Below are 23,071 nucleotides of genomic sequence, written 5' to 3'. Positions count from 1 at the left end.
TAAAATTTAAATAATTAGTAGAAAACCTCTTTGTTAAACAGTAGTTGTCGAGTGTAGCTCGTTATTAAAGAGTAATTTACTGTAATGTATGTGCTAATTTGAATTCAATGATTGCATACAAAAAACATAAATATAAAATCAATATTTTTATCGTTTCGTTCGGAGCTTAAAACGTGTATGTAGATGATTACTGGGAGTTATTGAAAAATAACGTGGTAAATAATTTGGGACTTTTTACTAAAATATAAAAATAATCCTTGTATGACAATTTTGGACTATGGTGGAAATTTAATTTTAATCGTTTATTAACGGCACAGATTGTTGACGAAAACATTTTAAAAACTTTTAACCATCTCTATATTGAACAAAATACACGTCTTTTGCAGATCAGCTTGTGCATTTTTGTTTTAAACTTCACTATACACATTACACAAAGAACGAACAATCGATTTAATTCAATATGTTGGCATTGACACTTACCTGTGGCTAGTTGAGCGTGGTGAAATTGGCACACTGCATCGGCTTCAAACCATGTCACTCTATCTCTGAAATGTCGATAAAATACCGGAAACTCGTTTTGAGGCAGCAACCAAGAACTACTGATGTTAACCTAGAAAACAAAGTTCGTTTTCGGTTAGTCTGATATAAACGCTGAGGCGATGGTATTAAAATAAAACGATAACAATACGATAAAATATAAATAAATGTTTGCTGTAGTGTTTACACAAATCAATAATAAGTTATAATTTAATATAATTATTATTTGTTTAATTTTTGTTGTTTATTTATAAAGTTTTATAGAAAATTTATAAAAAAAAAGGCGAGCAAGCGGGCACCATTTTACTGTATAGTAGGTATCGAGTAGATTCACTTAATGAATGTGTTAAATTTAAATTGAATGATTTGAGTATATCATTGTATACGAAAAATAATTTTGAGTGAAAATGGTTTGTCTGACTTTGTTATCATTGAGTATATATTATAGAATTATGTTTTTTAGAATTGTTGTTATAGTTATTTATTTTGTTTTAGAATTGTTTACTTTAGACTACACAAAATACCATCTAATTCAAATTTGCTACCAAAAACTTATCCTAAGAAATTGAAACATTTCTACTGTCCTAAAAAGTGATGACCGTAGACACAAAAAAAAACATCATTCAGCACATCATATTAAAATCAATAAATTCATCGCTACGCTCCGTTCATAATCTAAAATATTGCGCCAATTAGGTTATCGAATATTATTTTTTCTAATGACAATTTATAACTAAAATTTTGAATTTATTAATAAGTTTATTAGGTATTTATTTTAAAATTGTAAGTGCAAAAAATAATCTAATTCTGGTATATATGTTACTTATTATTATGCATCATTTTGAAAAATAAATAAATAGCATGGTCTCGTGATATTGTTAACTTTAAATGAAGTGACATATTGTTTCCGCTAAACTACTAAATAGGATATCATCACTAATTTTTGATAGATGCGTTTTTACACTAAAGATTTCAATGGTACAATGTTTTCTTAATACAATACTTCATTGATGAAAAACAAAAAAAATAAAACGTTTAAAAAAACTAAAAAGATAAAACCGATATGGAAAATATGTAGTATTGTTGTAATACACTATAGTTCTTGGATATTTAAATAATTGTTGAGCAACTGACTAAATACGGGGATTTTATTATTATTTGCTAATACCTAATAACAAATTAGCAGCGTTTTACTATAAATTTAATACTGATTAGTTTGTTCACATTAAACTTGGTGCCATAATTATGGGTATATATTTTAATGAAAATAAAACAATTAAAAGACATCTAAGAAAAACTTATTGTTTTAGCGTTTTACTTAAATGTGTAGAGGTCGTATTATGCCCAAACAATCATATAATATCATTCTATGACTTGATGAAAAAGTATTAGCTTATAGTCTATACCTATACTATGTTTGTTTTTAATATTTTCCAAGCCATAGAGTTTTAATTTTTTTGTTGTCTTGTATTTTAGGAATCAGTTAGTCAATTTTTTGTAATTTTAATTAACTATAAATATATTTTAATGTTTAGTAAATAATGTATTAAACATTATTTTCAAATTAGAATCTCACTCCCGAGAGACCCACAAAACAATCTAACAGTCAAATTTTGTGTCAGATGTCGTCGTCAATTTATTGTTAAATAAGCGTCAAAATTGAATGAGACGTTATTTGACAAATGTCAAATTTAATTTGTCTAGTCTGGGTCTCATCATACCAGAGCATTGTTATTATTATCTGGCCGTGCGCCATACACAATTATTAAAATATGGTTTTCCAGAGTATTGTTTTAATTACTTACCGTTAACAGTTACCACGTTAATGATTTGAATTCTATTGAAATTATTATACCTAAGTTATCCGTTTTCATTATGCACATTTATGAGGACAAATATTACATATAATACACCATGTTATCAAATACTGTGTGAAATATTTACTTAAAAATAATATTTTCAGGTTTATACTTATGTAAAATAATAATAGTTAATATTTTGGTGAATAATATTTAACACCGTTTAAAACTATGTCGAGAAAAATGATTTTATAATTTAAGAATTTCGGTTATTTTCAATTTATACATTTATCCCGATAAAAAATATATACAAATAGTAAACTTGGTTAGATTAAAAAAAAATTAGAGATGCTCTATTATACAAATTAAAAGCTAAATAATCATAGTGGTCTTGTGTGTTATGAATTTCTGTTTTGTGTATTTATCGTTGAACCTAGAGTACAGTCATTAATTGTAAATATTTATGGTACCGTTAAACAATGAAATAGTTGTACAATATTAGTTTATGATGTTAACACAACTATACAAGCCGGACATCACAAATAGGCTATATTGATACGTTAATGTCGACAATCTACGTTACCATATGCCAGATATACGTTTATTACCTTGTATTTTCTTTTAAATGTAGATCAACAATTTTTTTTTTTTTTTGAGTTTAAGATAAAAAAATTGTGTTTAAATTTTATATTCGTATTAGGTAAATGTTAACGTGTTTGAAAAATTCTTTGTTTTTGTGCTGCATGTCTAATATTCTGATAATGGTACCGTAGTTAATTCGGTGAAATAATTTTCACCTAATACCTAAAGTAAATGCTAATAATGAAGGTCTGTATACTGGTAAGAGCCCATTTCAGGAGATTGCATGTTTTATTTCTATTTAACCCTCTCAAGTTGTTGCAAGTTTGATTCGATTAATTTGCACACGCAAGTGTAATCTCTGAACGTAGGTATTTATCAGTTCGTAAGTATGATGAAATCAAAGATTATTGTTAGAATATATGTAGAGTATAAATGGTATATTAAACGGATTCGGTTTAAATGTAATTTGTGTTTCACACTTTGAAGTTTAACGGGTTGAAAGTTAAATACATTCCGTAAGTTTTATGATAAATAAATGTTTATAGTAAACGTAGATACTATACGTAATACGTATACCTTTCTTGAATGCTCATTTTTATATTTTTTTGATTTTGAGAATATTTATGTCATTTCTCGACTTCTGTTAAATATTTAATTTTTCAGTTAAATACGCGTTATTATAGCTAAATTTATGATTAAATTATTCAATTTTCGAACACATTTATTTAATAGGGTATAATTTAATTTGAATAATATTTTTTTAAGCTTAACGATAGATACAGCCACGAGCTCACAAATTTTAATTATTTTATACAAGTTCATATATTTTACTGCTATCCTATTATTATTACTATTTTTTTTTTTTTTTTTGACAATAATTATGTCAACAGTAATTAACTGAGAACAATTTTTTTAAATTTTAACTATTAATATTTTAATCAAATTATATAGCATTTTTATTCGAATCACTGTGTGAGTGTCAACTAATGACATAGCAAATTTCAATATTTCATTGTTCAGTGTAAACGTACATAGAATATTAGATGAATTTTATTCATTTTAGTCTTTTCAGTTGTCAAAAATTAGTGAATTTGTAACGATTCAATAGTTATAAATATTTAAAGCCATTAACTTTATATCGAACGGTATACATCAATTTTTAAAAAACGGTGAACGTAAACGTAAAATGCACATTTTCACGATTGTTTCTACTTTATGACTAATAGTCAACATTTTAAATGGTAAGTAATTTGATTATATTGTAACACATTTTATGAAAATTTCAACAAGATGGAAAATAGGTCTAAATTATTCTTTCAAATATTCTCCGTACAATTTTTTCACATCGTTAACTAAGATTTTAGAGAATTCACAAAAACAAGTCAGATATTATCATTTAAAAGTAAGATTTAAATATATATAAAACTCATGAAATATAGTTTCAAGTACTTAATATTACTCAAGCTAATGAGAATAACAATAAAAAATCCAACAAAAATAATGGTTAAGACATTTAATTATTTTTACCTGTAAACTATAATTTTGCAAGCAATGAATGTTTGTAAAATTGTTACAAATGTTAAATTAAAATAGGTATATAAGTAAATATTTAAAAAAATTATTGTAATACCGTTTTTTTCAACGTGATTAGAAAAAAAAATGTACCTAATTGTATTTTATTTATTAACAATGGATGAAATACGGATCAATGACTCAGGAGCTTTGCTTTTATAAAATTCTTAGGAGGTACCTCCCTGCGGATTTCGATGCTTACAGATTATGCTATAGGTATTTTTATTCGTTTACTCGAATTTTACAAATATATAAGTCAGTCGTATACTTGCATCGGATTTGATAAAATAAAAAAAGCAAAAAAAATAATCTGGAGTTCGAGTTTGGGTTCAGTTGCACAATACGCGAGGAGTTTTTCTAACAGCTATAGTGTTCAGTGAATAACAAATGTATTATTTCAACAACGAAGTAAACGTACAAAGAGAAACACTTATTTCGTCACGCACGCGCGTGACAAAAAAAAAAAGTCATAATTATTTCTTCTAGGGAATACTGCTATTTCAAACTTCAATCAAAGCCACAGTTATTATTGTTCAACCATAAAACTGCAGTGGAGCTCCTTCAAGTAATAATATATATGCGAACGTATCGTATAATACAATTTAGAATATTATTGTATGCAATATCCAAACTGCCATCGCAATAGTTTTATTTCAACATTATTATTATTATATTTTTTATTAAAGTTTTTTTTCTTCGGTGGCCATTACGTTTTATGTTTGTCTTTCTCGATTGAATTGTATTGTATTTTGTTTAATTTTTAGGAAACTAAGTAGTTTCATTACGTGGACTTGGGCTATATAATATAATATTAAATAAATTATGTAATACATTATATTTTTACCTATTTTTCATAATTCCTTTTAAAGGTCATATGTATATGATATATACATACTGGGTGATTTTTTTATCATTAAACATTCATTATTTTAAAATTAATTAAAATTTTTGTAAATATTTTCTACAGTAAAAATAAAACAACATTAAAAAAATAAAAATATTTTTAATATTTTAATTTTTTAAGTTTTTACTGTTTTAAATGATAGCTTACATTTTTAATTTAATATAAAAAATCAAAATTAGACGACAAAGATGAAAATTTAGAAAACTTTTTAAATTTATTTTTAGTTAAAAATAGTTTTATTTTGTCTAAGAAAATACAGACTTAAAAATAATCAATATTTTATGATTAAGGAATTACTTTGTATAAATAACGTGTATTTATTATGAAATAAATTAGTAATTGTCTATCCATCTATCTATCTAACAATATAAATGTGAAATTAGTTTTGTTTTTCTAAAAAAGTTTTTTTATATAAATACATAAATTTGTTGAGAATCGTTGAGCATTGCATGACATCCTTTTATCCCAGAATCAATTTCTATAGTGTAGCTTACAATAGTCCTTAAAACATGAACAATTAATTATTTTGATTATTTTTGGTTGCCATTAAAGAAAAAATAGTTACTTATTATTATTCAATTAGTTTTTTCTAGGGACTTTAACTATTTATTCAATCGTCAAGCAGATTTCCTTTATTGGTCGCATTTTTCGTCCATAAAGTGAAGTACATCGACTTTTTCAAAAATCGAAGTATACTCCAAATCGAATACACTGAGTGGCGTATTTTATATTTGTTAGTTTGTTTTTGGAAGATGTCGAATATTATATCATAACAAATAAATTATGAAGTAGATAAGTAAATATATCCTTCGTTTGTTTTGTGTTTTGTTATTTTATATGTATATATTATATAAATACATTTTTCGTTCAACGGGAAATTGATTTTACATCATACACTCCTCCGTTTCTCATAAATTCATCGAAAAAATTAATTCTAGTTAACTTTTGTGTGAGAAAAATTCACGAGGCTTAAATTATAATTCAGTTTGCGTGAACTGTGAAATTATCTTCAGTCTTTCTCTTTCTTCGTGTACAATTAAAATCATTTACAAACAAAAAGACCCTAAATACTATGTACTATTGCTGAATGTTATAACATATTTTTTAGACATACAGCCTTTCGATAAACGGTGTAGTGGTTCTTTCTTGAGTTCATTGAATAAGAAGAAAATTCATTTTTGATAATTATTTTAATATAAATGAAAATATTGCGTGTACGTGCACAAAATATGACTGTTTTTATTTACTAGAAGACAAAAGCGTCTTCCTACCTAATGGAGGGCAATAGTAATTAGTGTCACAGACGTAAACAATTTCAACAATGCAACCGCTCCACCCAATACTTTTACCGGGATAATAGCAGAGCGACTCTTCATCCTTATTTCTCTAAAAAGCGGTTTTTTCATTATTTTTTATTTATTAATTTATTTTTTTTTGAGAGAGAGACTTACTCACACTGTTTAACGATAAGGTGGCGTTTACTTAAAAGTGAATAATAATAACATAATATGGTATAAACTATAAACTATTGTAATAAATAAATATTAATAATATAATAAGTGCAATATTTTTGAATACAATTAAATCGTTGTCCCTACTAATAGTAAATTCAATGACTTGAGTAACTACATAAAAAAAAAAAAAAATTATCATGAAATATATTTAGTGATATAGGCTGACTCAAGATCCACTCAAAATCATTTTTCGTATTCAATAATACATCATTGAATTCAAATTTTACTCTCATATAGTGATCAACTTGACATCTAATGTACAACAGTACATTACTTACTTGCTCATCTTTTTTATAATGCAATATTTTAGCTTCATTTAATGTTTATATCTACATGTGATGTGATGAGGTTTTTAAACACGCTAACCCAATTTCTATGATTAAATTATGCGTTTATTCAAAATTATATTTTTGAAAATGTGAACACTATTAAGTCCATATATTTAATACCACGATTTTTACTGAAATTATAACATAAACTGTTTTAAAATGATTCATATATTTTTTTTTTTATTAACCTTTAAGGTATATTATTATACAGCATATATTTAGCCCTTTAAAAAATATTGATGGATTGTACTCTTAATAGAATCGTTGAGATAATAAATAGTTAGTATATATACCAGAAAAATCAACGAATTCATAAATGTATTTCAATACTATGTTTATTAATTAGTTCATATTTTTTAAATAATTACCCTATCACGAATTAGATGTATCGCCAATGATTTGTCTATTTTAGAAATATGCATGTATAGCAACAGTTTAAAGCATCTTATAATATTATATTTTAATGATAATATAATATTGTTGGATTTCACAAGTACTATCTACTTTTCTATAGAAGATACGAGGTAACGTGGACATGTGTACAATAAAAAATGTATGTTTCAACACACATCCATACTACTGCACCATATATTAGCTATATATGCTATACGGTGACAGTTTTTATTATTTATTTATTTTTTATTTTGATTTTTTTTGCTCGTTTTTACAGTTTACACACAATACTATATTCTTTTACATATTATGTATTGTATATCTGTAAAATATATATTCTGATATATTCTGTAAGATCACCGAGCTGAACGTATTTTTATGTGCACATGAAAAAGTATTTGTTAGCGCGTCAACCTATTATTATTATTTTATACTGTATAATGTATACAGTTTAACGAATGCAATTTCAAATGATTGGCTTGTAATCGAACGATTTCATATTTACATTCCTTATTGAAATACAGAACACGTCAAGTATAGATAATATGCATCTGCGCTAGCCCGAAGATTAGAAAGGGTACACGAGATGGTTTATATATGTATACACATTATATTTATAACATAACAACATCTCCATTAAGAAAGATATAGAGGTACAAGCTTGGAACAAAAGGCTTGCATTTTGGGTGGTGGTAGGTGCGGGGTTTGTTAACAAGTTTGAGTATACAAAAATTCAAAAGGAAATATACAAGTTTTGAAGACAATAAAAACAAACAGTTAATAGAATTATGTAAAATATATGCATTGTAAGAAATGCTGGTCCTATTAATAACGAATAATGATAATAATAATTAGTATTCAGACTACATGTAAACTCTAAACGTAATCTAAAACGACTGAAATATTTTTTTATAACAATAATACTATTATTACACCATGTAAATATAAAGGCTATATATATTTATTATTAGATAATTATTAAAAAAAAACAAATCATTTTAGAGATGGAAAGTTTAGTCATTAAATTTTTAATGAAAATACATTTTATATGTTGTTCACACGGTTTTATATGATATATACGCTAGCATGATTAGTTTTTCACATTTAAGCTTTAGTATCACAAAAATATTAATTGAAAGCGCTGATGAATTAGGTACAATATTTAATATGGTTATTGAAACAACGGATCCAAATAATAATTTCTACGTTAAAAATGGCAATGGAAAAAAATTTCAAGATAACATTTTTAGTGTACCACAAAAATATTTATTTACAAAAATTATTCATGTATCAAAATTATCAAAGCAAAATATGGTCAAAAGATAAAAAAAATAGTGAACGAAAATTTAATATAATAGTAGGTACAAGTCTAAAAATATTTTCTGGAATTTTATTATGCAGAGTAAATAGTTGTCATCTACTTAAAAATTATAAGCAAATTTTAGTTCAAGTATTTACTATATATAATTTGCATATATCTATATTATACAATTAGGAAAGATACTGAATAATTCAAAAGTATTTTAATATCTAATAATATGCAATTTCAAATGGTACATGAATTGACGAATTGACGAATTGACATTATTCTATTATTCTTTAAAGATAAAATAAACATTGTTCTTATAAATATTTAAAATACTCAAGGTACCTACATCTAAAATAAACACAATTATTTGTATGTGTAGTAGTATAAAATAGAGAAAAAAAAATTGAATAGTTTACTACAATAACTGTAATAATAATAAAGTAAGTACATTCTAAAATAAATTATTAAAAAATAAAATATTGCTAACAATAGAATGAAAAATGTAATAAAAAAAATATGACTTATTGAACATTTTTTAGTTAAAATTATGAAATTAAAAACGTTTAGTTATTCAGCGGTCATTCTAAAAGAGTTATCTATTCTACTTTATTCATTTTTAAAATCAGCAAATAATTTAATAATCCTTTTTATACAATATCAAATTAAATTTTTTACTAAAAGATAACATAAATTTACATTTTTCAAAAATGTACTAGTGCTGAATAATATTACTAAATGGTATTTGTTTATTAATTTTATAATTTACAATCTATATTTTTAAAAAATCCCTAACTCTCTATCTCCAACACAAACAAAGCTTAAATTAAATAGATGATCGAAAGTTATATCTTTAAAAACTGTTATGTACATATTATTTTTTCGGTCAATAAAAAAAAATGAAAAAAATTATTTACTTAGCAAATAATACTAATTATAATATTAAGTAAGAATTCATTTTAAGTCTTTTACAGTTTTATCCTAATAAATTGTATAGTAACGTAATGACTTTCAGTTTATGTTTTCTGGAAACAAATAATATTAAAAAATCATATCACTGTTTAAATATTATATACGTACACTATTTATGTAATATCATGCTCATAACATGAGTAAAGAAAAATGCATTTTACAATATTTAATATAATAATAATAATAATACAAGTAATAATATAAATAAACTTTAATCCGTTTTTTAGGTGTTTTCCTTTTCGATGTAATAAAAATAAATTGTAACCCTGTTTTGGCATTGAAATGTTTATACCTACGTGCACAAACAGGAAGTCTGCGATAGTGTCAGCAATAATCAGCGTTATGGTTTTCGTCACCTCAAGGTCGTAATATTAAATATATTGAAAAAATATAATAATTTATTCTTTATATTTTTTGCATACATTATGTGATAAAATAAAATAGACATTATCGTCGCCCATTGATTAGAGTTATTTGATTGACAATAATAATTTTTGTACTCTTTCAGTGAGAATTATTGTTATTGACAGCGTAATTTCGCTGTTCATATGTAAATAAGTATTGCCTGTATTATATAATAATATTTTTATTATTTTTATTATTATTAATGATTTGATTTTTTTAGTTTAGTAAATAATACTAAATTTTGTATAAGAAATAAAAATGGTATATACATATATGTATAAAACGTAGTTCTTATAACACTTTTATATTTATAAATTCTAATATACATTTTTATTTGAATATTATTACTTTTTAAATTTGTTTCGTATTAAATTAGTTCGAATAATAATAATTGAGTACAGTAAGTTAAATCCTGTAATATACGATAAACTTATAAGTTAATAGTAGCTTTTTTTTGGTGTACTAGGATAAAAATTAAAATAATGAGAGTTTTTTACAACGCTTCTTGTTGGATTCTTATAACTCTAAAACTGATCTTTTCATTTCTGCAATAATGACCTAGATAATATAGAGCGAAAAACATTTTCACAACAGTCTTATTGCTAAGTAGAGGGTTAACTATAGCAAGTAATCTCACTACCTATTGGTCTAAAACGAATAATCCTTCCGGTTAATTTCAAAGGAGGGTGGAAAACACGAAAACGTTGCGATTTAGCGATTATATATTCAAATTCGTTAATGATTGGATTCCTAAGTTAAATGTTAAATAGATTTTCTTCAAACGAAATGCGTATAATGTTTTAATCTGTATATACACATTCATCAAAGTTATGTGTTTATTTATTTTTTACTGCATAAGTAAATAACAAAGTGCATTGTTTATAATTATTAAATTTAATACTCGTAGATAAGTAATGGTAAATAATGTTTACATAATATTTAGTATATATTTACAGTATTACAGTAAATATATGTATTTAATACTTTTATAATGCAATAAAAGTCTTCAAACACAGATAATTAACATATTTTGTAAATATTACGAACAGTAAAGTTATCCAGCTCTACAATTAAATTATTTACTGTTTATTATCTATTTTAAGTGAAAGTTACTAAAAAAGTATATAACATTATTATGATATTAAGAAATATAATTTAAACAATTAGTAGATAATTAAAAATATACCTAACAATTTTTTTTTGAATAAAATCATTATCGTTACCTACTTATATTATTACACTAGGTTATACTACATAACAACACAGCCAATTTTTAAAGGGATTTATGAGAGAAATTTTTAATTTAATATTGAGAAAGACTCAATTTCAAAACATATTGTTTTCTGTATCATCGGGATAGAAATTATATTTTTTAACTATGTAAGTAAACAGAAAACAGAGTGATACTTTATCACATAAAAAGTTTTTTATTTACTGTTGTAATAATGTAAAACCATTTGTTCATTATTTTATATTAGAAGTAGTTAAAAATATTTTTGAAAAATTACGTACATATTGATATAAATTTATAATATTTTAATAGAAATGAAATAAAAAAATTAAAAATTATACTTAATATTTTGATTGAATTGTTCGTATTAATGATACAAAAATAAAATAAAAATGTGACAGCTTACGACACATAGAAATATAATATGTTTAAACTATATGTTATAGTAAGAATATAACATAAACTTATTTAAATGTCAAGTTATGGATAATTTTTCACCAATATTACAATAGGTACATTAAATTAACAGCCAATTTAATCAAGTATTAATAAGTTAGATGTAAGAGCAAAATAAAAAAATATCAGGAAGCTTGTATTCAATTTTCAAAACTTTTTACATAGAACATTTTTTCCATAGTATAGAATGAAAACTAGAAAATTTCAAATTTCAATAAATAATTCATAAAGATTTAAAATATTTTGAAAATTATATTAACTCTTAACTACAGGCGTTAGTGTACTTTGTACGCAAAACTTTCCATTTATCTTGTTCTATTCTGGCTTATAATTATTGTTTTCAGTTATTCTAATTTAAACTTTCCATGTGATAAATTTAATAGTTAGGAATCTATTTCAGTCGTCTTTCGATGTTTGTAACAACATAAACAAGCTCTGTATTAAATTACTTTTGTGTTGGTGAATGAAATATGACACGGGTGTAATAGTTTTATTATTAATTATAACTTAGAAATTACATTTTTTTTTTTTTTTTATACATAATATATTGTCATAATTAAATTTTAAATAAAATTAAGTTGCACTTTGTTTTTTAATAAGTAAACTAAAGCAATTATGTATACAGTACTATATTGATTTCTGCGTAAACCAAATTTGTGTATAAAATTAACCACACGTGTAATTATTAAAAAAAAAAAACAAAAATAACGCATGTAGTTAAGGGTTAATACGTCTAGAAAATTATATTTATATTTAGTAAACATTTAAGTATTTACGATCATTTCTTTAAGAATTAAAACGAAAAAAAAAAATCAATTTTGTTAAAAACTAGTTTATTGTAAATATTTCCATTTTTCGTAAATTTTTTTTAATAATGATTACTTTGTAAGGTACATGGTGCTTTATAGTAAGTAACTAAAACAATTGATACCAAAGACGTTTATTATTGAAGCAATATTTCTTCTTCGAAAGATAATGACAGATAAAAAAATAAATCTTACAATCATAAAACAAATACAATCATATAGTTAACGTTCAGAACTTAAAATAACTAAAACAGAGTTTTTATCTATGTGTATGTATTTTATTCGAGTTCTTAAAAAAATATATGCAATATCATAAACATTGAAATCCCAATAGTGGCATAGTCGTATAATCTTTAACATTTTATAATATTAATATTCGTATAGAATATGTTTTAATATTATAATCAATGTCATAATAATAGTGAAAAAATAAAATGTTTTTGAAATATTAGGACTGGTCTAGTTCTAACTGTTTTAAATGTTAAAATTGATCAACGAGAAACTCCCTAGTTGCCACTATAGTGTTCAAAAGTAACAGTAACTCACGCGGGAACGATTAACAAGCATCATACAATTGTTGATTGCGGACTTTATTATAAATGTACCGTGTATAATACCGTGAGGCAGTATTTATCAACCAATGTGTTAAGGCGACACACTATTAAAATATTTAATAATTCGCGAAACACATAAAAAAAAAAAAAAAGAATAATGAGTTATATTTCATTTTAATTGGTAGTATAAAATGTGTAAAATATGTCGATAGTAAATAACTTATTTTTTAATCATCGTAGAAATGATATCAAATAGGTACCTACATGTTTTTATTAAAACGTAAATTGTGTCAAAAATGTTTGTATATTTTATTTTGTGTCATTTTCTAATACACTTCGTGACACATTTGAATTTATTTGCGACACACTGGTTGAGAAACATTGATTTAGGGTTACGTGTGGTGGATACGTTTTCGTCCCAGAACGTGCTTTTTACATTGCAAACATCGCTGTCCCGGTGCCATGAAACATCAATCTATGTGCGAGTATTAGGTATCTCCCGCTGGATTACATCAATACAAATATGTAAGTACTTAATAATAAAAAAATCGTAGTTTGCGCGGGACAACATTTGTACGAACTAATTATTATGATTGAATTAGTTATGTTGGGCAAGATATTTTTAGTAATTTTATAAACATCACAATAGTAAATAATCTAAAAAATATTTTCAAGTAATAATAAGCTTATAAATTACAAATATAATTATATAGTAGGTAATGGTACACGTGTACACTTATCAATTTGTAAAACATAAATAATAACTCATAATTCATATGATATTAAAAATCCATCATATGTTTGAATGCGTGTGTGTACGTTGTGTCTTAAACAAATAAAAAATACTTTAATGCAATAATATTACAAGGTTATAATAAATACTTTTAGTCGTAGGCATAAAAGGTAAGTATATATTACATTTTATACAAACATTTATTTACAATTCATTTTTTTTTTTTTTAATGTTTTATATTAGTATAATGCGATTACTCCACACAAATTACTTTTTTTAGGTACTATACAGTAGGTCACTAAAGGGAAAATATTTTTTTTTAATTTTAAAATGTCATCTTGATTAATATTTTTTATGTTTCTAATAATAATTACATAGAAAACAGAACCTGGAACCTCTAAAAATTTAACGATTTTAGTTCTTAAAAATATAAAATTTCTAAAGATACCATATTATAGTTATAATTATATACATCTTATACGCGTTTGCATGTAATCGGTAGATATTCTGGATATTTGTGTTGTATTTTTTAGTAGTGTAGTTAAAGGTACTTACTTTTGATATTATCATTTTAAATTCTTAAATTCTTGACATTTATTATTCATAATCAAATAAATAAGATTTTGTATGAAAAATATAAATATTATTTATTTATTGTATTAATAATTAAATTAGAATTCTACTGCTGAAATAGTAAGATAAGAACTTAAATTTTTGGTTCAGGATCGGGATAGTAGTATTTTATTTTATCATCATTATTTTTTTGGCTCTTGGAAACTATCGGTTACAACCTTTGGGTCATCAATCAAAATGGTTTACTCTCGGTGACAAGGGTGTTCGGAGCCATGATTTGTTTCAGTCAAATTCTGGGATTATAGTTTGAATGAGTATATATTTATATATTAAATAGGCATATATATATATATATATATATATATATATATTAAACACATATATATAGTGACTGAGGTGGCTATGAGGCCACTGGTAAACAGGATCTTATTGGGGAGAGTGGTTAAAAGGTATAAACACGAGGAGGGAGCGAACCAATCTCAATTTGTCCGAGATGTATAAGAAAAGTGTCGGCAGTTGGTGGAAAGGGGAGGGGGTACTTATCGGGATAATCGTTTTACCGCTCAAACAATGCACTCCGACCAAAGCAATAAGGCTTACCGACGCAACGGTTCAAATATTATTTGCGAACAGCTCACGTATATTAAACTTATTCATTGGAAGTCTTGTGCGAAACGAATTGTTCGGCCGAGAAAATCGAATCGAATTTCAATATACTATTCTGCGGTGTCAGATTAAATTTTCATTTTTATTTTTATTTAATGTATGTGTATATATATAAATATATTAATGAAACGAGAGAAAACTGAGGAAGTCACTCTACTGCTTTTGAGGGCATCTCGTCATTTTAATGGATGAATTAAATTTTAATCCAATAATAAATAATTTAATATATATATATATATACTTTCTAAATCGAAAAGGTTTATCTATTTATTCCTAAGGTCATTCTATATTATGTTTATATCACAGTAAGTACAAAATTATTTCTATAGAAAAGTCCTTCTAAAATAAGTTGAATTAATACTTGTCAAATCGTATTTAATATAGTGTAACCTATTTCGTATTAGTAGTAGAACGTTATGAATACAAACCAAAAATAAATTAACAAACTGTAAAAATGTCAAATGTTTAATTTGATCAATCATAGGTAAATGTTATTAAACAAATTTTTGGGTCATAACCCTTCCCTTCACAAAAAAAAAGATTTTTCAAATAATAATAATAATATATGAATTATCTAAATATACTAATTTTGTCCTTTAATCTAATTATTTATTTACCTTCAACTACGTGTTACAGTTGTAGGTACAATGATTAATTTTATAACCAGAATTTAAAATCAAGTTTTCGAATTAGGATTTTGAATGGGATACATGCATTAAAATAAATTATTTTAAAATTTAAATTTAAAATACCCATAATGGGATTTAGTTTTTTCAATAGATTTTGTTTACTTAAAAAATATTAATAGCAAAGATAATTTTTTAACAAACCTAACCTATATACATATATATATATATATAGATCTATCAGTTGTTAATATGATGTAATGTGTAGTTTACTATTATGGAATATGGCACTATTACAGTGATATATCTAAAAGATTGGGATAAAATCAAAAACCAAAACCTAAAAATAAAGGTTTTTCAAACATAAATAATATGGAATAGTTTGAGGATTTAAAACATCTCAAACGATTTGCTAATGTTTAGAAAATGTTTAATTTATAAGTTATGGAATTGGACTTGAAAATTATTCACAAAATATAAGCGAATAATTTGAGTCAACACACTAAAAAGAGGGAATCCATGTACGTCAAATCTTAATGAATAAATTTCAAAAATATTATTTATGTACTTTATAAGTACCTATAAAATATAATTGTTATGTTAATGTTAATATGCATGTTGTAATTAGACTATAATATATTATTTTTTTTTTGGACAAAATATTGCAATGGCAAAAATGAAAAATTATACGGAATATTTTATTAGATAAAGCTGTGCCCTGTGAGTACTTAATAATTTTCTAGGAAAAAAGTGGACACATTTTATTGGAAAATATATTTTGTAATCAAAACTACCAAAACATTAAAAATATTTTTAATATGTCCACTAGTTTCTAAGGAAAAATTAAACGCTACATGATAAATTTGTGCCAGAATTGTATTTTTCCAGTAAAAATAAAAAAAACTGAATAAATTACATGTGTTATCATTATGTAAATAAATTTACAATAATACATATAAACCCATCAGTGACACAGATAAGCATATTTTACATGGGATACCTTTGATAGCCAAACCGAAAAAAAAAGATTTAACACTGTTTATAATAATATATATTTAATATTAGTTTTAACTTTTATGCATACTTTATCAGCAAAAACACAGTAAATGGCGTACGAGTCACCCCTTCGATCTCTCTTCCCTGGTACTGAGTCTAACGCCTATCTATTTAACATATTTACACTTGACACACACACATATATCATTAATGCGTATTTTTTTCAGCTCTTTTCGTAAAATTTCGTTCAGTTTGAACAACCTTTGGCAATAATAATTACTGTCGATGAAATTGTGACGTATGTGACCCGAAAATACAGTAAAAATATAGATTACAATATATACTTGTTTATTTCAAAATGCAGACATGATATTCTTCTACTAAAATGGATTAGGCATTTTTGTTTCAGTGAACATGGGGTTAATTTATTCCATTTCGTGACTGAATACCAAAATTGTGTATTTTATGTTAATCGAATTTATGCTTTCTGATTTTTTTTTAACATTGAACGAGTTGAGTAGAACTTAAAATAAAATTGCAGTGCATAATTTATAATTTATATACTAATAAATACTTATAAATTATTCAGTCCCATTATAATTATTTATTGGGATAATGAATATAGTTAAATTATTTTAATATTGACACATTATGAGAACTGAAGAAAACGTGTGTGATAAACGAAATATAATTTCCAAACTAATGACTAAGTATAATGCATAGCATGGGTAGCTAACTAGGTGGCTTGCATCTTGTCTTGTCTATAAAATATTTGACTATAGGTGTATATGTGTCTTTAACTTTGTGTAAAATCTCGCGGACCGTGCACCCCGAAGTAGTTGTATACTTTTTATTATGTCATCGTTATTCGTTTATATTATATAATTTTTATTAAAAATCAAAAGTCAATCGAATAGTCATAGTGTAGTATTGATTATTATAATTTATAAATAAAAAAAAATGTATACACTGCAGTCATACTTATATAATGTACCTATAGATATCGTTATGATTTGATTAATTTATCGATTACCTAACCAAACCTAATTAGTTTTTTCAGAATATTTTTTAGATCATCTAAAAATATAAATTTATTGTTTTGAATATTTTACTTGTATTCTAGAATTTCAGGGTAAAAGGGAATTAAATTTATTATAGATATTGATATTATCTTAAGCATGAATCTCTCCTATAATCATCCCAACAGAAAAAAAATGTGACAAACTTTCACTGACAGTTTGTTAGTTTCATGGCTATTGAAATATAATTTTAAAAAAAAGACTCTTGCTAATCTCATCTTCAATCACAAACTAACTGGAGTGGCAAAATAAATATCAAGCACAATAGTCTCTAAAACTCATACTATAATTATTGCAAGTAGGTAATGAATTATTACAGTGTGCTTTCATATAACGCATTGTTTACTAATTATAAAAATTGAGGATTAGAATATACGTATATGGTTTACTGTTATATGATAAATGTGAGTCTAAAGCTAAATTTCTTTATATATTATACTTGCAGCATTGCAAGCGTCAATTCACAACATAATCAATAGTCACTAATGTGACAGAAGTGTGGTTCAAACAATATAAGAAGTGTATTTTATCACTACGCCATGATAAGAAACTTAGGTTTGAAAAAAAAAGAATTTCCAAAGAGGACCCGGAAAATACCATTTCCGAAATAAATGTGGTTAGTCGAAGTGAGCAAAAGCACACTAGATGGGTATGCAAGACAATGCAACGTGTTTCTAAATAGCAATTTCTACATCACAATTCTTTATTTCACGTTGCATTTATGAAATATAAAATGAATATTGTCGTACTTGTTTATCAGTTGTACACCGATCAGTAATGGACAGTCTCAGTATTGAAGACTGTAAGTGTATAATAATATGATTTTGATTTTTACATGATGATAAGATTCCAGTGGTCACTCGTATAGAATATTATTTAATATATGATATTAAATCAAAACTAAACACGTACTTATCACTTACTTTATCACTACAATAAAGATAAGTGGATTTATAAAACAAATATTTATATTTAATTTGTTTAATGAACATTAAATTTATGGCATTTAAGTGATATTGTATTAAGGTGATTAAATCTTTAAGCTATCACGGTCTGATAACTTAACAATAAAAAATATTATGTGTATATTATGTAGTAATTTGGATAAATAATTATCATATTTTATTTTAATCGAATAGAATTTGTTTTTAAATCATTTAAAAATAATAATTTATATAACGATTTAGTTAAATAACTGACTATAAAGTTAAATGATTTTCAATTTGTATCTAAATAAAATTAATAAAATATATTCCTAATATGAATCTTTTTTGTGCAACAAATTTACAAATAGTGTTTAAATATTATTATTGGATAACGCAGTTGATCTTGGTAATAATTAATAGATATAATAAATATTTTTTGAACCGTTCTTGGAAAAAATAATTAAAACAGTGCCGATAATATATTGTAATATCTATCTTATTGTTATCTATGCATTACGTAATATTTTATACCTATATCATATTTTTTTTTTCAAACGACTCCAACGATAAAATATTATATTTTTTGAGAATATTAGACTTGGAAATCACTGCGAGAAAAATCAACAGATTGTTTTGTATATATTCAGAGCTCGAGGTAAAGTTCATATTGATTAAAAAAAAGAAAAAAAAAAGAGGAAAATATAAAATGAAACGTGTGTGTGTGTGTTTATATATGTACTTTTTGGAGAACAGAAAAAATCAATTCTCATTTTGAAGTGTTAACTAGAAAATTTAATTTAATTAATAATTATAGTAGGTACTATGGCTAAAAAAAAATTATGGGAAAACGGACATATTAATGCAATATCAACTTATATTTTCTCACACAATCGATTTTGTTATTCAGTCGTAATTCAAAAGTAAATAATCTTAAAAAATATAGATTATTTAAAATTCCAATTTTAATTAATTAATGTTTTTATTAATAATTTATGTTTTGATAACATCGGCAATAAAAATAAAATAAATTCGTTAAAATATATGATACATTAAGTGTATAATCTCAACTAAACTTTGCCCATTCCCAATCGAGCACTGTAAAATTCATTCATACAGAACTTATATTTTACAACATAATGCCAATGATATCGCTGATATCATATATTTTACGGTGTAGGTACCTTCCTGCAACAAGAAGAATAAGCGATGGGATGGACAACGGGCGTAAAAGGGGGGTCACGGGGACCAGACGAGTCATTCTAGAAGGAAAAATAACAAAATCAATAGAATTCCTCAGAGATGAACAAGTAATGTATATACCACACACACACACACACACATATATATATATATATATATATATATATATCGTATTTTCGAACAAACGAAAACCTATTGTCTTTCCTGCGTTGTAACCAATAAATTGTGTCACGAGAGCCACAACGCGTGTGAAATATACGAACAACAGACGTGCAATACATCTCTGCATAAATAAATAAAGGTGTAATATGTATAGGTTAGGTAATCATTAATCGCTGAGAAATTTATTGATGGCTGTAGATTGCTGCAGATCATATCACATATTAGGTATTCGTTTTTAAGAATACAATTAATTAAAAAAATTCTCTATTTGATATCATATGTTTGGGGTATAGATGATTTTGACTACATTTTATTCTTAAAACCATTTTATTTAATTAATTTTTGTCGTATACGACACGGTTATCAATATAATAAAACAGTTCTTAGGTAATTCAAAAAATAGAAATAATCATTATATAGGTAATCTTTGAAAAACTTGTTTCTTTCCAATTTCCATTTTGTAGTATGACTCAGCTACAGCTGTTTAAATATAAAATGGATTTAAACGTGTTTGGCCTGCAGCGGAACGAACACGATGATGGTAGCAGCCTACAAATCAAAAACTTTCAAAGTATTATTAAAAAACTTTGTTTTCGGCGAAATGGAATAATTTCGTAAAGCAGTTACAACTTACATTTTTAAACCGTTAATATGTTATACATTTTTGATGCTTACGATTACTATTGGTTAAATATAATGTTTTTTGTCATTTGTGGTAAAGAAAATATATTTATCAAAATGACACCACGTTTTAAATTATTAATGTTTAGTAGATAATGCGTTCAGCCATAAAGTGATTTCATTGTACAAAACGTTTATGTCAGTTAAAGTTTAACAACTAGCGTTTTCGTAACAAATAAGGTCAATATAAAATAATATATTTTAATCATAAGAGTTGAGAAACATTAACTATTATTATTACATTAAATATGCAAATTGAAAATTCATGTACATATAAATAATATATTATAAAATAATTTGAACAAAAAAATATATTATAATCAATATTATTAAAACATTGCAATTATTTAACTGTATTGATTTATATTCAAAACTCTTCAGTGAAATATACTTTTTAGTGTTATTGTCTACTTCAATAACGTTTTAAAATATTTAAACACTTGCAATAAACTATAATAAATATTGTTTGTTCACTGATACAATATAAACGTATAATATACATAATATATATTTATGTAGGTATAGTGAATAGTTATACATTTTAAAGGTATTGCATTATTCCGGTTATACCGTCTTGAATTAACTATATAATACAGAGACACTTTTTGCACTGTCGTAAAATCAATTAAAAAAAATAATAAACAATTGACAATTTACGTGACATACATTTTTTCCCAAAAATTAATTGTAGCGTTATTTCACAAATTATTAAAACGTGATGTCTCAAAAAATAATATTACTAAATTATAGTTTTTTCCATTTCCTTTGAGAATTGAAATCTAATCACTTAAAATTGGAAATAAGTCTAAGTTTTATATAGGTATTATATACTATTCTATGGTGGGTTGATATAATAAAATTATTATCAATACTCGGATAAATTATTTTTATTTGGTATACTAAAACATTATTATTTTCGAATAAGAACAAAATAAAATATATGACATTTTTATTGAATTTTATTATGTTATTTAAAGCAATATTATAATTTTGTAATTGATTGACTGTATCTTAATATGATTTACAGATACCGATGTAACTGTGCTAGGTATAATATTAAAATAATACGTTTAAGCGTTTTCCTGTTATTTTCCATGGACAACAGTACATAATATGTATATTGGCATGTGTTTCTGTTATGTATGTTTAAAAATAAGTTTATATATTTAACAAATTATGATTGTGTACTTATCATAAAAATATAATATTTATAAAACTTTGATTGTATTACATATTGTAACTATTATTCATGATACTGACATATTTGAAAATATGAAATAATAATTAATGATTTTGTTTATCATATCATAATATTATGTTAGAAATAAAATAAAAAAACTGTTTGAACAACATACTGATTTTTACATAATTTTAATTAAAAAGCAAAATATTATCTCGGAATAAAAACATTGTTCATGAAACTTCTTTTTTAACATTATTATTCAGTTGTTACACTTGCTGCATACAAATATTTTCAGATAATTTATTTTATTCGAATTTTATTTAAAATATGAGATACTGGTTTCCAATTCAATGTTTTATAATATATATATACGTAATACACACGTTTACAATATATAAGCATATATATTATTTATACATATTTCTTATCTTATATTATGTTTTAGATACTTCATTTTATTCACATTTTAAATTTACACAAACCAGATTTGACGTTTCAATGGCAGTAATTTATTATTTTTAAATAAAAATATTTCGCTGTGATATTATATAGTCTTCAAATTTAAATTTGATTAGGTATAAATGCGAAGTGTGACATAAAAATAACGAAACTTTTTAAATATAACTATTGATGTTATCTATAAAGCGTTAATTGAAATATTATTAGGAAACACTAATCTGAAAGATTTATAATTATTAATGAAATCGTATAATTTTCTGATACGTTATTAGCATTTGCATTATTATGAGTTTGACAATACTGCCAAAAAATGTTACATTTAAAAATCGACAGTGTTAACATTAAATTTCTTGTTGAATAAAAAAAAAATACTACCACGGAATTATTTAAAATTTTAAGTGATGTTAAGCTTATGATGAAGAATGCT

General features: G+C 24.5%; 1 protein-coding gene across 1 annotated transcript in view; it reads right to left on the bottom strand.

Moving 5' to 3' along the window:
• Window positions 1-23,071, bottom strand: part of LOC112596874 (serine-rich adhesin for platelets-like) — a 242,234-nt gene that overhangs the window by 57,222 nt on the left and 161,941 nt on the right. The window contains exon 2 of the mRNA XM_025342695.1: window positions 481-610. Within this exon, the coding sequence (XP_025198480.1) occupies window positions 481-610 (130 nt within the window). The remainder of the gene's footprint in view (window positions 1-480; window positions 611-23,071) is intronic.

The sequence above is a fragment of the Melanaphis sacchari genome, unplaced genomic scaffold, assembly GCF_002803265.2.
Source record: "Melanaphis sacchari strain LSU unplaced genomic scaffold, SCAv2.0 Contig362_pilon_pilon, whole genome shotgun sequence".
In the NCBI taxonomy this organism is placed as follows: domain Eukaryota; kingdom Metazoa; phylum Arthropoda; class Insecta; order Hemiptera; family Aphididae; genus Melanaphis; species Melanaphis sacchari.
This window is presented reverse-complemented; position numbering and strand designations above follow the sequence as displayed.